The following is a 15,508-nucleotide window of genomic DNA, read 5'->3' as shown; positions in this document are numbered from 1 at the left end:
TGGTGGGGTTTCTCTTTGTTTTTGTTATTGTCTCTTTTGCTGTACAGAAGCTCTTTAATTTGATGTAGTCCCAGCTGTTTATCTTTGCCTTCGCTATCACTGCTTTGGGTGAAGTGTCTGTAAAGATGTCTTTGATGTGCAAATCACGTAGTGTTTCACCTATATTTCCTTCTATGTATTTTATGGTTTCAGGTCTTATGTCTAGTTCTTTAATCCATTTTGAGTAGATTTTTGTGTATGGTGTGAGGTAGTGGTCAAGCTTCATTATTTTGCATGTAGCGACCCAGTTTTCCCAGCACCATTTATTGAATAAACTTTCTCTATTCTTAATGAGATCTGATGTCTCTTTTAACAAAGAAACTATGCTTCAGGAATTGAAACCTTGAAAGACTCAGAGCAGCAAGGAGTCAATTTGCATGCCAAGCAGGAGGGGAGTCAGAGTAGTTCCTTACACCGATTTCATTGACTCAGGTATATGTTGGTAAGATCTAATCTAAGAAAGTCAAATTGTCCTCAGTGTCAATAGACAAAACAGGCAGGAAGGTCAACAAATTCTCTTAGTGACCTTCCTTTGTACTCACCTCCTCCCAAAATGAGCGTTGCCAATTGCCACTGAAGGATGTATTTAAGACACTTGCCAATTCCCACTGGAGTCATGTTAAAGGAGCACATGGGATCCCCAGCTATTGTATCAGCTCCCAGCTGCAAGACCACTGCTTTGGGGTTAAAGGCTATGTATACCTCCTTCAGCACACTGCAAAAAAGAGAAAGGATACCAAAGGACAGAAAAAGACAGGTCAATTTGGTCTAGGCTGGTGGTGGTAAAGCCAGTTGGAGGTTTAGTTAAACCAGCAAACAATGATGGACAAAAAACCAAAACAAAAACCCAACCCGCCAGACTCATCAGACTTTCTAATAAAGGGTAAATCAGTTTGTTTACAAATCATTTCTCAATAAACCTGATTTACAAAAACCATTCCCCCACCTCCAACCTCACCAAGGATCAAAACTGCCCAGTTTTAGGACTTAGATTTCCTTTGATCATGCATATTAATTTAACCTCAATAGTCACAGGCATAGTTTATCTATTTACTCCATTTTATGATCTAGGGATATAAGACACATACACTAAATAGTTATTAAGGATTATTTTGATAATTTAACACCATGAACATACTTGGAGTTTATCACCTAGTTATCAGTGGGGGCTGGTCAAGAGAATTACATGCTTGCATAGATGTCATCAGCTTACTTTTTATTATGCTAAAGGACTTCTGGGTTCTAAAATGCAGGCTTCCCCAATTCATATGTAACCAAGGAGTTATGGGAACTTAACAACCCATCCAAAATTATACATTTGAAAGTACCATAAAGAAGAAATTGTAGTTGGATATTACTAGGAGCATAACTTTGGGTGGAATCACTCAATGATATCAAATCAACCTGACAGCTTTTTTCGACAGTTGGAAGCCTTACAGACAAAAAGGAAGTTGTCAGTGTGACAGAGGACGTTAGTTAAGACTTTCAGTATTATCATTAATTGAACACTGACAATGTCCAGAATGCATTCCTAGGAGTTATAAGGTCCCTGCTCTCAAGGGGCTTACAATCTTGTTCCCAGACAAAACATATACCAGCCCTCAAGGGTCTGAGTAACTCTTACAGAGATGTATAAACAAGCACAAATTAACATACTTCAGAGTTGAGAAAATGCAGAGTCAAAAAGTGATAAAAAATGTTGGGGTTAATGACCCCTTCATAATCAACATGTCAAATTATACCAGTGCAGCAAAAACAGAAAATTCCCAGATGCCTCTGAAATTGCAAAAAGAATTCAGGGACGGATAGAAAATGCGGTCGTCACAAATTCATATATAACCAGGGTATTGAAACTATTGAAAAGTGCTCAGCTGCAGAGGCCTTTTTTGACTCAAAAGATGGTTTTGTTTTGATTTCTCATCTAACAGACAAATATTGAGTGATTGTGGAGATTATAAGAATATTATAAAATTTATGACATATGATCCTTCATACAGAAATACTCAGGCCTGTTTTCTCTTTCATGCGCTTATCTCCTGGGTGCAGAGGGAAGATAAGTCACCTGAATAGTTCGCCGACATTTATTGAGCATCTACACGTACAGAGCACCCTATTAGCTGCCACTGGGAGACACAGAGGAAGACATGATCTTTGTTCTAAAAGGGTTCATAGCTGAATGGGGGGTGGGGGAGGCAAGCAAGACACTTTCTCATTTATTCTTTCCCTCACTTGGCATACATTTACTGGTGCCTGCTGTGTGGCCAGCACATACCTCACCAGATGCTGCAGGAACAAAGATGAATATGGCACAGCTCTTATCTCCATGTAGCTCAGAACAAGGGGAAGACTCATACTATGTAAATAAATACTTAAAATACATCGATAAATTAAGTATCAGAGATGGCACAGAGGAGGGAGTAATCAACTTTCCCAGAGGTTTTTAGAAAAGGTTCTACAGAGGCTAACTTGGTTTTTTCTTAGATTGTATCAGAAAGACACAAATACTTCTTTATCCTGAAGTTGTGTGTCAGATTTGACCTTTGTTCTATTGCAGGTATGGGCTGTGAAATTTTCAGCATGTGGCAAAACCTAGGTAAATGTTGAAAAGAGGAGCCACCTGTTCACAGCTCATCACAACTTTCAAGTGCGCAAATGAAGAAAGGTGATTTACCAGTGGCAGCATTTGAATCCAAATGTCTACATCAATAAAGATTTTTTTCAAAAGGAGAGAAAACATTTATTGGACTAAGACAGTCTTCACTTCCTGGGTTTGCCTTGCAGGTGGCCACTGCCCAGCGAGGGGGTGTTGTTGGGGGACCAGGAGGGTCCCCAGCATGCAGGCTCTGAGCTGTGGGCACCTGGAGCCTTGGAGTCTCTTCCAGAAGCATTAGCTTGCCTCCGTGGGCTAGGATTGTCTACAGGACCTCGATCCTCTTCTGAGAAATATTCTATTTTTTTTTAAGTCTTCCTGGGTAAATATCCATTTATTCTTGGTTGGTGGGCGTGGCACTTTGGGGCCGGGTTGTTTCCGGGAAGAACCAGAAGGAAGAAGGGCCGGCTTGAAAGATGCTGGCAGGGAACCCGTAAACAAATGGTCCTTTTTGAAATTTCTGAGCTAAGACTTTTACACTTCTGCAGAGCATGAAGAGGTTTTCCAATCTCGGCTTGCACATGGTGGTGGCTGCCCAGCTGGCCAACCTCTTGTCGTCGTCACCCAGAATGATCTCTCCGTGGGCATTTTTATATTCAAGAATAGCGTTTGAGGCTCACTGCTCTTTCACCATGGCTCACATTGAGAAGTCCTTCTACGACCCCAGTGCTATCAGCCTGCAGGGGTAGAAGGTAGATAGCAAGACATTCCGAGGCAGGGCAGTGCTGACAGCGAATGCAGCCTCCCTCCGAGGCACAGGCAATGGCCACCGCCACCACTACACCCAGCTTAGCGAGCTGCAGTGTCGCTTCCCCAGGCGCCTTGGCTTCCCTTGCAACAAAGTTGGACACCAGGAGAACTGTCAGAATGAGCTCATGAATTGTCTGAAGTATGTCAGCCCCAGGGTGGATTCCGGCCCACATTTACCCTTCTCCAGAAGTGTGAGGTGAATGGTGAGAACGAGCACCGGTCTTTCCCTACCTGAAGGACAAGCTCTCCTTCCCACATGATGACCCATTTTCCCTCAAGATTGACCCCAAGTTCATCATTTGGAGCCCAGTGCGCCGCTCACCTGTCGCTCGGAACTTTGAGAAGTTCCTTATCCGGCCAGAGGGGGGCCTCTCCGCGCTGCAGTCGCCCCTTCCCCACCATCACCATGGAGCCCCACATGAGGTGCCTCCTCAAAGCGGCCCTATAGACAGGAGCTGCTCAGCACACAGACCTCCTACTTCGTCCAGCCCCTGCTACCTTTCCTTGGGATTCTGCACGCCTTCCTTGAAGTATTGCCTTTCCGGCCTGTGTTTCCTTTCCCTCCCCCACCCTTCTGGTTGGTGATTCAACGTGGGCCTCCGAAACTTGGGGCAGCAGAGAGGAAGCTCTGGGTCTTCACAGAATAATGGTGCCTTACTATACCCGGAGGATGGTGTCTCAGAAGCGGGAAGGGCTTGGAGCAGCCTGCTAGATCAGTCAATAAAAAAGGGCAGGTGTGGAAAAAAATAAAAGAATATCATTTGAATAAGAGTCCATCGTTCTAGACAGAGTTGCATTTGGGTAGACTTAAGATCCATAAATGTGGCACTGCTGGTAAGAATCTCTAACTTAAAATCTCCAACATCTAGCAGGAAGGGGCTGGCAAGATAAGGTTTGTCTTTTGTGTTGGCCTCTGCCTTCTTCACTAGCCTTGTGTCTAGGTCCAGTTCCCCAACACCGCTGCTGAGGGGCTGGAGTCCAGTGACTGGATCCCCCACTGTCCCCAGGCTCCCTTTCCTGTTGGCCTTGGCAGCAATGTCTGCATCAGGGTTTGAAGTCATGGAATCCTTGTCTTCTAGGCTTTGACTCTCCTGGGCTGTCACTTCCCATGTTGAATCAGACAGGGAAGCAACTGGGAAGACCAGCTGGGCATAAGTGGTAACCTTTAGTCTCTTATACAGCTCATCATTTTTGTATCTATATATTTTTTCATCTTTTCAGGCTGCTCAGTGTATTTAGTCATACTGTTACCAGTGTCCAGTCTTGACTTGGCATGCTGATATCTTGGGTTTTGTGGTGTGTGCCTCTGGACAGACATACCTGGTGCAACCTAACATGCTAGGGGTACTAGCCTCTCCATTTGCATCTAACCATTAAATCAATAGACTTAATTCTTGACTTGGTCTTAAAAGATGAGAAGGACCACAAAGAACTACCAAATGGTTAAAATAAAAAAAGTGATAAAATCAACTGCTGGTGAGGATGTGGAGAGACTACATCACACATACTTTGTGGGTGGGAATGTGAAATGATATAACCACCAAGAGTTCAGCAAGTCCTGTCAAAACGAAAAATGGACTTACCATATTATCCAGCAATTGTACTCTTGGGCATTTAGAGAAATGAAAAATTACTTTCAAGTAGAAACTTGCACATGGCTATTTATAGCATCTTTATTTGTAATAGCCAAAACTGGAAACAATTCAGATGTACTTCAACAAGTGAATGGTTAAATTAACAGTGGTACATCCATACCATTGGAATATTGCTTATTGATAAAAAGAAATAAGCAACTGATACATGCAAAAGAGTTGGTTAGGTCTCAAGGGAATTTTGCTAGGTGAATAAGCCCAGGGCCATAGTTGACACTGCATGATATCACTTATATACCACTATGAAATAACAATTATAGGGACGGAGAACGGGTTAATGGTTGCCAGGAGTTAGGAATGGACGTGGCTATAAAGCATAGCACGAGAAAGCCTTGTGGTGATGGTACAGTTCTATATCTTGATTGTGCTAGTGGTTGTGGTTATACAAAGCTATAATTCTGATAGCATCCCGTACAGCCCGCCCCCATATATAGCTAGTAAAACCCAATAAGTTCTATGGATTAGAGCAATGTCAACTTCTTAATTTTGATGTTGTACCATCATTATGTAAGATTGGAGGAGGTTGGAGAAGAGTGCACAGGACTTTACATTTCTTTGCAACCTCCTGTGAACCTCTGATTATTTGGAAATAAATTTTTTTTAAAAAGGAGTAGTAGAAACTTACAGGCATGTGGGCTAAAGTTAGGGATGGTTGTGAGCATTAGTAGTAGGGAGTGGTGGGGTAAGACTAGTGAAGTAAAAAATAAATATGGGTAAGGACACAAAGAGCTAGATGGGCGGGCAGGTTAATGAGTTTACACTTTTATTTCTAGGGTATGAAATCTCTCAAACATTGTGTGTGTGTTGTGTGTATACACATGTTGGGGGGTGGTCATGATTATGTTTACATTTTGAAAAGATACTCTGATTGTCACATAGGATACACTGAGAGTTCCCAGGAGGCTTTTGCAACCATCTAGGCCAGTGGCAGCAAGGGTAAGGAAGGAGAGATGGATTGGGTAGATGTTTCTATGATGGAATTGATAGGGCAAAATATATCAATACATAAGAAAGCATACGTGTATAACATTTATGAGTTTTTGGTACTTGGAGAGAGGAAAGGATAAAGGAAGGTTGGTGTTTCTGAAAGGGTTGTTTTAATGATAGCTAAGTAGGGAAAGTGAGTCAACAAGGAGTTCTGATGGAGAGGGCTTGGTGGGGTAGAGAAAGGGTAATAAGAAGCTTGGAAAAGGGAGGGTATTTTGTAAATAACAAAGCAACTGGAAGTGAGGGCAGGAGGGAAGGAGGCAGGAGGCAGGAGGGAACTGTAAGGGAACTTACAGACGGCTACATAGTAGACACTCCTACATTCAAGACTGGAAGCTTTCATCTAATTTGGTGGTCAAATGGGAACCATAAGAGATGAATGAGATAAGTATTAATGTTGCTGAAAAATAATTCTTAGGAACAACAGATCACCAGCACCCCTGGGCTAGAGGGAAAAAGTAGGAAGCTGTCATCACTGAGGAGCCCCACCCACTGCCTGAGATTCTGAGAGAGGGGAGGCACCCTTTGCTGTCTCCTCTTCCATTCCCCTATACCCCTCTCCCCCCATCCCTCCCTCTCATTCACCACTCTATGCTGGACCTCCCGAATAGCTCTATGGGGATGGCAGAGCAGCCTTGGAAAGGCAGTTCTCAGGGAAATTGTGAGGGTGAATGTGGGCTCATTACTGATGTCCTCTATGAACTGAAGTGGGGCACCCCAATCCCTATGTTGAAGCCCTACCCCCGTCATGACTGAATTTGGAGGTTATTAAGGTTAAGTGAGGTTATAAGAGTGGGGTCCTACCATCCGTGAGGACCAGTGGCCTTATAAGAAGAGGAAGTGAGAGCTCTCTCTTTCACATCTTCCACCAGCAAGCCAGAAAGTTCTCACCTGAAATCTACCAGCAGGCACTTGAACTGATCCATGTCCAGCCACCAGAATTTTGGGAAAATGTATTTTGTTTTGTTGAATCATTTTCTATGTAAATGTCCATTATTTGTCTTTGTCATTCTAACTGCTTTACTACACATAATTCCCCCCCAACTCCTTCCTTGTTTCTGTAAATGGCAACATTGTCTTTCTTCCTGGCTGAATAGTATTCCATTGGGTGTCTATGTCACATCTTCTTGATCCAACCCTCCATCAACCTCTTTTCTTTAGCTGAAAATTTCTTCCCTCATATTTTTCTTCAAGATTAATTTCTACCTAAGCACTACATCTTCTTTCTGTTGCTTTAAGGACCATGCATCCACCAGTGAGCTGTTTCTTACATCTTTAGCTGCTGCCTTCCTACTGATTCCATTCCTTTAGGATACAAGCTGCCCACCTTTTTCCTCCCAATGTGTTCACTTCATTGGCAACCTAGACATACTTCTTGCAACCCCATTTCTGATCTTGCTGCTCTGTTGAAAGCAGAGTGATCTCTGGGTCAGGATATCCAAAAGTCTTTCCCTTTTATCCTTTTACATGTCCCAGAAGCAAAAAACAATTGAGGCTATTCAAAAATCTGCAGATACGGGCCTACCTAGTGGTGCAAGGGGTTAAGCACCACACTATGAAGGAATCCGCAGCCTCTGCAGCATGAGTTCGATACCGGCTGGCCAGGGAGCTACCCACATGGTGCAGCAGACCTCTCCTGTCTCACCCACTACTCCCCTCAGCAGTGTACTTCAGTCAGTCTGCCTGTTCTGCTCTTCTGTTCCCCACTCTGTCTATGGTGAATCCTCTCACCCCCACCTCTGGCCTGTACCACAGCTCTTGTATGCATAAATAAATAAGTCTTTAAAAAAATCTGCAGATACCACTCCATTAAAAATATTTTTAATCCTTTAAAAAATAAATTACTCCACTGAAAGTGTACAATTCAACAGCTTATTCACAGAATTGTACAATCATCATCACCATGAATTTTAGAATATTTTTATTATTTAGAATATTTTAACAGTTACTCCCCATTTCCACCACTCTTTAACCCCTAGCCCATGGCAACTGCTTATCTACTTTCTCCCTCTATGGATTTGTATAGTTTTGATCTTTCATGTAAACGGAATTGTATAATATGTGTTCTTTGGTGACAGGTTTCAACTTTCATCCATGTGTCAGTACTTCATTCCTCTTTCTGGCCAAATAATATCTCACTGTTTGTATATACTCCATTTTGTATATCAGTTGAGGGACAATTATAACTAATATGAGTAATGCTGCTATAGACATTTATATACAAGTTTTGTGTAGACATGTTTTTATTTCTCTTGGGTGTATACTTAGGAGTAGAATTATTGGGTCATATGGAAATTCTATGTTCAAACTTTTGAGGAACTGCCAGACTGTTTTCCATACCACCATTCTACATTCCCACCGGCAGTGTTTGAGGGTTCCAACTCCTCCACATCTTTGCCAATACTTGTCATTTTCTAAATTATATAGTCACCCCAGTGGGTATAAAGTGGCATCTCATTATGGTTTTAATTTGCATTTCACTGATGACTAATGGTGTTGGGTAGCTTTTCACATCTTATTGGATATTTGTGTATGTTTTAGAGCAATATATATGCAAATCATTTGTCCATTTTTAAACTGGGTCATTTGTTTTTTAAGTATTGAGTTTTAAGTGTTTATATATTCTACATACAAGTCCTTATTAGATACATGATTTGAAAAAATATTCTCCCTTTCTATGGACTGTCTTGTCACTTTGTTGATAGTGTTCTTGGAAGCATTAAAGTTTCTAAAATTGACAAAATCCAATTTATCTATATTTTTCTTCTGTTACTTTTGATGTCATAAATAAGAGAGCACTACCTAATTCAAGGCCGTAAAGATTTACAGCTATGTTTTCATCTAAGCGTTTTATAGTTTTGACTCTTATATTTATACTATTTAGATGTAATTTTTGTATATGGTGTGAAGCATGCATGTTGATATTCAATTGTCCCAGCACCATTTGTTGAAAAGACTATTCTTTCCCCATTTACTTGTCTTGGAACCCCTTGTGGAAAAGCAATCAATTGTAAATATTTCTGCCTCTAAACTCCATTCTATTACTGTATATGTCTATCCTCATGCCAGAACCCACAGTCTTGATTATAGTAGTTTTGGAGTAAATCTTGAAGTGTGAGTCTTCCAACCTCGTTCTTCCTTTTCAAGATTCCTTGCGCTATTCTGGGGTGAATTTCTGTATACATTTTAGGATCAACTAGTCAACTTCTACAAAGACGCCAACTGTGATTTCTAGCTCCATTTTGACCATGCTGGCCCTGTCATCTTATCCACCCCCATTATTCCCTGTCTTTGCTAATGACACCCTTTTACTAATGACACTCTCAGTCATCTATGTACAAAACTATGAGACTCTTTCTAATTTCTCCATTTCCCTGATCCTTTTTTAGTTACTAGTGTTGGACCTATCCCTCGCCTATTCCCTTTTCTCCCCCACTCCCATTGAAGCCCTTAGGACCTCCTTCATGGATTACACAGCAAAGCTGACTAATCAATTTCCATGCCTCAAGTCTCTTCGCTAATTCATCACACACACACTACCATTAGACTCATTTTCCTTAGGGATGGTTTTGATCAAGTCACTGCCGTACTCAAAACCCTTCAATGTCCCTCCATTTTTTTTTAGATAGTGCTTAAAATTCACAACCTGACTCCAAGTCTTCATGATCTGATGGCAGCCTACCTTTTTAATCTTAATTTCTAATAACTTTTAAGCCTATATCATTCTGTAGGCAACTGAACTGTCCATGGTTCACCTTCCTTATCTCACACTTTCTTACAACTACACCTTTTGGCATGCATTTCTTGGTACCTGAAAATCACCTTTCTACATGCCCACATCATATCTGTTCTTTACATGATAGCTAAAATCCATCTTCTCCATGAATTAAAAAAAATAATAGCAGCTATTGTTTATTGAGCACTTTATTCATTTATACTGCTGTATGTTCTTTATATACGTTAGCTCATTTGACTTTCATAAAAATTTATAAGTATCATTAATCCTATTTTTCAGATAGGGGAACCACAGTCCAGGGAGGTTAAGAAACCACATAGCTATAATTAAGTCACAGAGCTGGTTTTTGAACCAGAGTCCATGTTCTAAACTACCACATCATCCTGCTTTCATACATGATGCACTGAGCTACTGTGCATCAAGTGCTGTGCCTGCCACCCCAGCCACATTATTTTGTAGAACAGCAGTCGCAGCCACAACATTATTATTTTTTGAGGTTTAATCTTCCCAAGCTGACCATGTTATTCCTTCATTCTCAAACTTTCAGTGGTTCTGCAAATGTTTAGAAATATGTTACAAATTTTCAGTTGTGAATTCCAACTCCTGCGTGATATCCTTCCTATCCACTTTACCAACGTTTTTGCAACTTGTTCCTCTCATAGAGGAACATGCACTTGACAGGCCAAACCACTGCCACTCTTTCTATGTAGCTCAGCCTTTCATGACTTTGATCTTGCTGTAACTTCCACGTACAACACAATCTGTGTATATTTAAACTTGACCCAGATTTCATAAACACATCCTCATTCACACACTTTGTAAAGATATAGTAATTAGTTGTCCTCTAGAAGCCAGATCAAATGTTACCACCTCAATTAAGCCTTTTTCTGAAATATTTTCTCTCTTTGAATTCCCACAGCATTCCCCCCTCATGGTTCCTATAACTTTTCATGTTTTATTTTATTCAAATGTGTGACACTATGAATATATATGTGTATCTCTCTATGTATCTAAAATTTCTAAATTTCCATTAACTTTCTTGAGGGTAGAATCAATACTTATACATAGTAGGCATTGAATAAATAGACATCAAAAATGAATAAATGAATGAAATATCACTCCAGTTTTGGGAAACTTTCTCTAACCACTCTACTGTTTGCTACACTGCAAATCATTAATGTTATGTTTTTGGAAGATACAAAATCCTTAACCAGAAAGGAGGGTAGGACAGGTTTCTCATTACACTATACTAGCAACTTCCCTATAAACACACAAGATATTCATTTGAAATGCCCTTTCTCAATGAGAAACCCGATCCCTGGCTACTCAGCAGTCTGGTTTTCAGATAGGGCTGTGCAAATGAAGAGGCTAGGTGGAAGCAGCTGTTTCTGTAAGGCATTGACTTGGGGCAGGCGGTTGGTGCCTTAAGAGCAGAAAAGCCAGAGTTGATGACATTAATGCTTTTAGATAAAAAAACAAAACTGTCGAGTTACCCCTTTTCTTTCACTCCAGCAGGACAGACCACAGCTTGCATGGTAGACACTGGTGCCACTCTGTTGCTAATACTAGGGACAGAGCCTGTTTTTGTTTTGTGTTTTTAAATACTTAAAGTCCTAACAGACTCATCCAAAGGCAGTGGGATGCAAGGGAGATAGAGTTCCTGTTATCTTTACTTAATGCTGGTGATAGGATCTGGTGAGCCACACTTGCCCCTCTGGCCAGGCCTCTGATTGGTGCAGGCTCCCAGCAGGTTCCATCTCCTGACTTCCTAGCATGCAAACCAGCCTAGACTAGCCTTATCCTCCTTCTGTTTTCCAACAAACACTCTCAGCACTCTCTGGAGACTTCCTCAATAGATTAAAGAAATGAGGAGTTCAAAGTTAAAAGACCAAGAAGGGTAGGATGCAGAGGGAGAGAAGAGAGAAATATTTGTTATTAATGCTGTGAGCACTCAAAGTCAGCCTGAGAAAAGTTAATGACAGTAGCAAAGCCCCCTCTCTACGATATAAAATTTAAGTCTATTGCATTGGATGGGATTCAGAGAGGGATTGTGTTCAAGAGCCACATTATCGCTAATAAGTCCCAAATGTTTTTTTCTAAATTCTCAATCGGATCTCAACTCAGGTACTGCTGACTCATTCTTCAAAAACTCAATCTGCCAAAAACCAAACAAACAAAAAAATCCAAACCCCTCAACCTGCCAGAGGATGCAGCATATGGTGAATGCCTGAGTGATTCCTGAATCTCTGTTGCAAATGGTTCAGGGTTGCAGAGAAATGGGATGTGTGTGTGTGTGTGTGTGTGTGTGTGTGTCTGTGTCGTGCGTAGGGGGCTCTCTGTGATGAGGACTATGCTTCATTTTGTTTGGGGCCATGGGTGCTTCTTGGATATATTTAATTTCCTATAAGTTTCTCTTTCTGCTTTTAGCATCAGACAAGCTGTACTGTTTCCATGAACATCTCTAATAAAAAACAAAACAAAACCCCAAAAGCCACGAAATTGAAAAAACAAACCTCAATCTCCTAAATCCCACAAACAAACAGCCCTCACATCTCTTTTTTGCTGTTTTAATTTTTGAGATGCAATTTCCTAACATTTTGTAAGTACATATTTTCTCTCATTGCTGAGTCCATTATATAGAAACATCTAATTGGCATCTCTTTCTAACATGCCTTGCAGTACGCAATTCCACTCATCAATTATATGTCACCTTGGCAACAAAAAGGTGTGTGCACTATTTTTAGCTTATTATTACTTATCTCTTTACCCCTTTGAAGGAAGCCATTCTCATTCACACAGGAGAAAGGGAGTTATCCAGAATTAAAGGACCTTACCAGTTGCCTAGAGTGAATCATCAGAGCTAGAATTAGAGCACCAACTCTAATTTGAATCCATTGCTCTTTACCAAACCCCAGTGCTCTCTGGCTCTCCTGCTGAAGGACAAGAGAACTGAGCAAGCAGAATGTATCTGCTTGTTTAGTCAGGCAGGGGTTGAGGTGGGTAGAGAGGCAGACTGGTTTGGAGAGCTAAGCTAAAACCACCACAAGAAAAAAAAAAAACAACAACACCCCAAATGGAAGAAGACTTAAGAGTCCTACTGCTCGCTGTACTAATGACTCCATTAGGACTGGGGCAGGTCATGTCACCGTTCTGTCACCACCAGGCCCACGCACACAGCACAGCTTGCTTTCTGCTCTATGTCACATTATTTGCACATCCATCTCCTTTGCAGCCGCCACAACACAGAGCTCGGGGAGAACATTGCACTTGGGGTCAGACAAAGTTGGATAGAGTGCCTGCATGCCTGCGTGGACAAATCACTTCTCTTCTCTGAACCTCAGTTTCCTTTTCTGCAAAACAAGAATAGCCTGTTCCTCACAGGGTTATCTTGAGGATGAAATGATTCACATTTGCGAACGTGTTCTCCTAGTACCAGGCACATGGAAAACACGCCCTGATGTGAATGAATAAATGAATGAGCTGACTTTCGAGTGCTATGTTAATTTTTTCAGCCCACTAGGAAGGACACGGTTGAGTTCAGCAGAGCACTCCACAGCAGTGACTTCAGTGACTTCCTGCAATAGTGCTTTAATGGTCCCCAAAGGCAGAAAGAAATTTCACAGTGTCATTGCCCAGTTATACCTGTCCTGGGAATACAGTAATTCCTTTCCCAGTGCTGCCAATTTATTACCTTTCACCAAACAGAAAATTCACTTTAAGGGACAGGAACATAAGTTCCTGTTTGTGAGATAGAGATTGGGAGAACACATTATTAAAATGGAAAAGGACTTCTCTGATTTCTTAGGCAAAAAATCAGATTTAAAGCCAAATAGCTATTTGGCCTTTGCAGACCCTAGATAGTGATGCCCTTGGGGGAAAGGGGTGAGCTGGAGTCTTTCCCAGCTGTAGTTACAACATTTGTCTATCTCCTGCCTGTGCTATGCTCTCTGTGCTCAGTTGTTGCCCTCGGAGCCCTGAAGAATTCACAATTTACCTAGAGCACAGTTTAATACAGCCAGGTAGAAATAGAGGCCTATATCTCTGGTTCTCATTTCCTAATCATATTTTCTACACTCCCTCTATACCTGATACCTCTTCTTTTTCAATTCAATTGCTCTGATTTTCAAACTTAAGTGGACAATAATGATTTGTTAACAATAAACATGCCCCGGCACTTCCCTCACCCTTCTTTACCCTGGAGGGCCTCCCTAAGATTCAAAGCTGAAACCCTGCCATATAGTTCGCACCTGGTGCAGCTCATCAAAATATAATATCCTTTCCCAGATGATTGGAAATCTCTGCGATGCCGTCACACAATGAGGTGTGCAAGAAAGAGTTTGGGGATTGATTTTCATCATTAACTTGATATTGCATGGTTTTTGTGGGACTTAAAAAGAAATGCATTTTTATTACTTTTAAGTACTACACACAGAGTAACTCCAACTCATCATATTTTAACAGTTATTTTTCTGGGGCAGGATGTATTTTAAACATGCCTATGTTAGAGTGTCTGGTGGATCATTTAGGATCAGTGTCCTGTTGCTTGATGAAATCCAGATCACTTCAATGAAATCCAGATGGGGAAACTGGTTCTCTGGCAACGGCTGCCAGATCTTCTCCGTATGAAATCTCTCTAGTCTGTATGCAAATTCAAAACTCCATATCCTGGAAATCCCAAACCAATCAAGTGGCGCTCCGCTTCTTAGTTACTGGACTAAACACAGGGAAGCGATTCATTCTTCCCTGAGGAAATAAGCATTTCTTACATACATCTATCTTGGCACAAAAAGGGCTGGCTAAGCAAATTAATAGTGTAAACAGGATTGCACTGGGGAATGCTTGTCCTACTTAAGAGAATAAACTTTTTATTCACTTTGTGCACATCCACTTACATACAAATAATTGATATGCTAATTACAAATGATTCTTTAAGCCCCTTCCCCGAGGTGCTGTATGATGTTGTTAGTCTAATTTGAATTACTAGCATGTCCGCTGCTTGAAAGTAATAAAAATGCATTTAAAAATATTCCATGATTCAGACCGGCTTTCCTCTAATTAGGCTGAGTTAGTGAGGCTTGCCTATTTAAATAGGATATTTTTCTACTTCATCCCTAAAATATTTAAGAGGGTCTCACCCACACCCACTCCCAACCCCTCACCTTCCTCTTCAGAAGTCTCCTGCTCAGAACAGCACCGACCAACTCCTTCACCTCCCGCTCCCTGGAGTACTGGCATGAACACACACCCTTTCCCGTGTCAACTTGTTAGGTGGTTATTTGATAAGGCTTTTCTTGAGGAATTCTTTGGGGTTTTTTGGTCTTTTAAGTTCCTGTGAGTAGGACTCTTTCCAGACGGTGCAACGGGTAACCGTGCAGGGTGTAAAGTCCAGCTGAATTTAGCATCAGGTCTTTGATTTAATGTAATCTCTGTACAGGCCATGTCAACAGGACACAGCGAGCGAGCTCATCAGTCCTGGCGGCTGCTGGTGTATGGCCATGTCAGGCGCACTCATTCAAAGCTGTAACATGTGAAAGCAGACCTAAAGGGGAGTTTTTCTAGGCTAGATCGAAGGAGCAGAACACCACTGAAAGAAAATGGGAGGGGGAGGAGAACTAGGGTGGAGTAGGGTACAAGGTGGAGAGAGCAGCTGAGAGGAGTAATAAGAATTTTGTTGTTAGAATGTTCCAGACAGCA

At 41.4% G+C, this 15,508-nt stretch overlaps 1 protein-coding gene and 1 pseudogene across 1 annotated transcript in view; one reads left to right on the top strand and one right to left on the bottom strand.

Annotated features, from left to right (window-relative positions):
* HDAC8 (histone deacetylase 8) overlaps window positions 1-15,508 on the bottom strand; it is a 210,412-nt gene that overhangs the window by 94,306 nt on the left and 100,598 nt on the right. The window contains exon 8 of the mRNA XM_054695891.1: window positions 582-754. Coding sequence (XP_054551866.1) covers window positions 582-754 — 173 coding nt within the window. The remainder of the gene's footprint in view (window positions 1-581; window positions 755-15,508) is intronic.
* LOC119246075 (glutathione peroxidase 2-like) lies at window positions 3,160-3,997 on the top strand (annotated as a pseudogene).

The sequence above is a fragment of the Talpa occidentalis genome, unplaced genomic scaffold (assembly GCF_014898055.3).
Source record: "Talpa occidentalis isolate TD23 unplaced genomic scaffold, MPIMG_talOcc4v2.1 talOcc4.15, whole genome shotgun sequence".
Taxonomy (NCBI): domain Eukaryota; kingdom Metazoa; phylum Chordata; class Mammalia; order Eulipotyphla; family Talpidae; genus Talpa; species Talpa occidentalis.
Note: the sequence above shows the minus strand (reverse complement) of the source record. Positions and strands in the feature narration are given on the sequence as shown.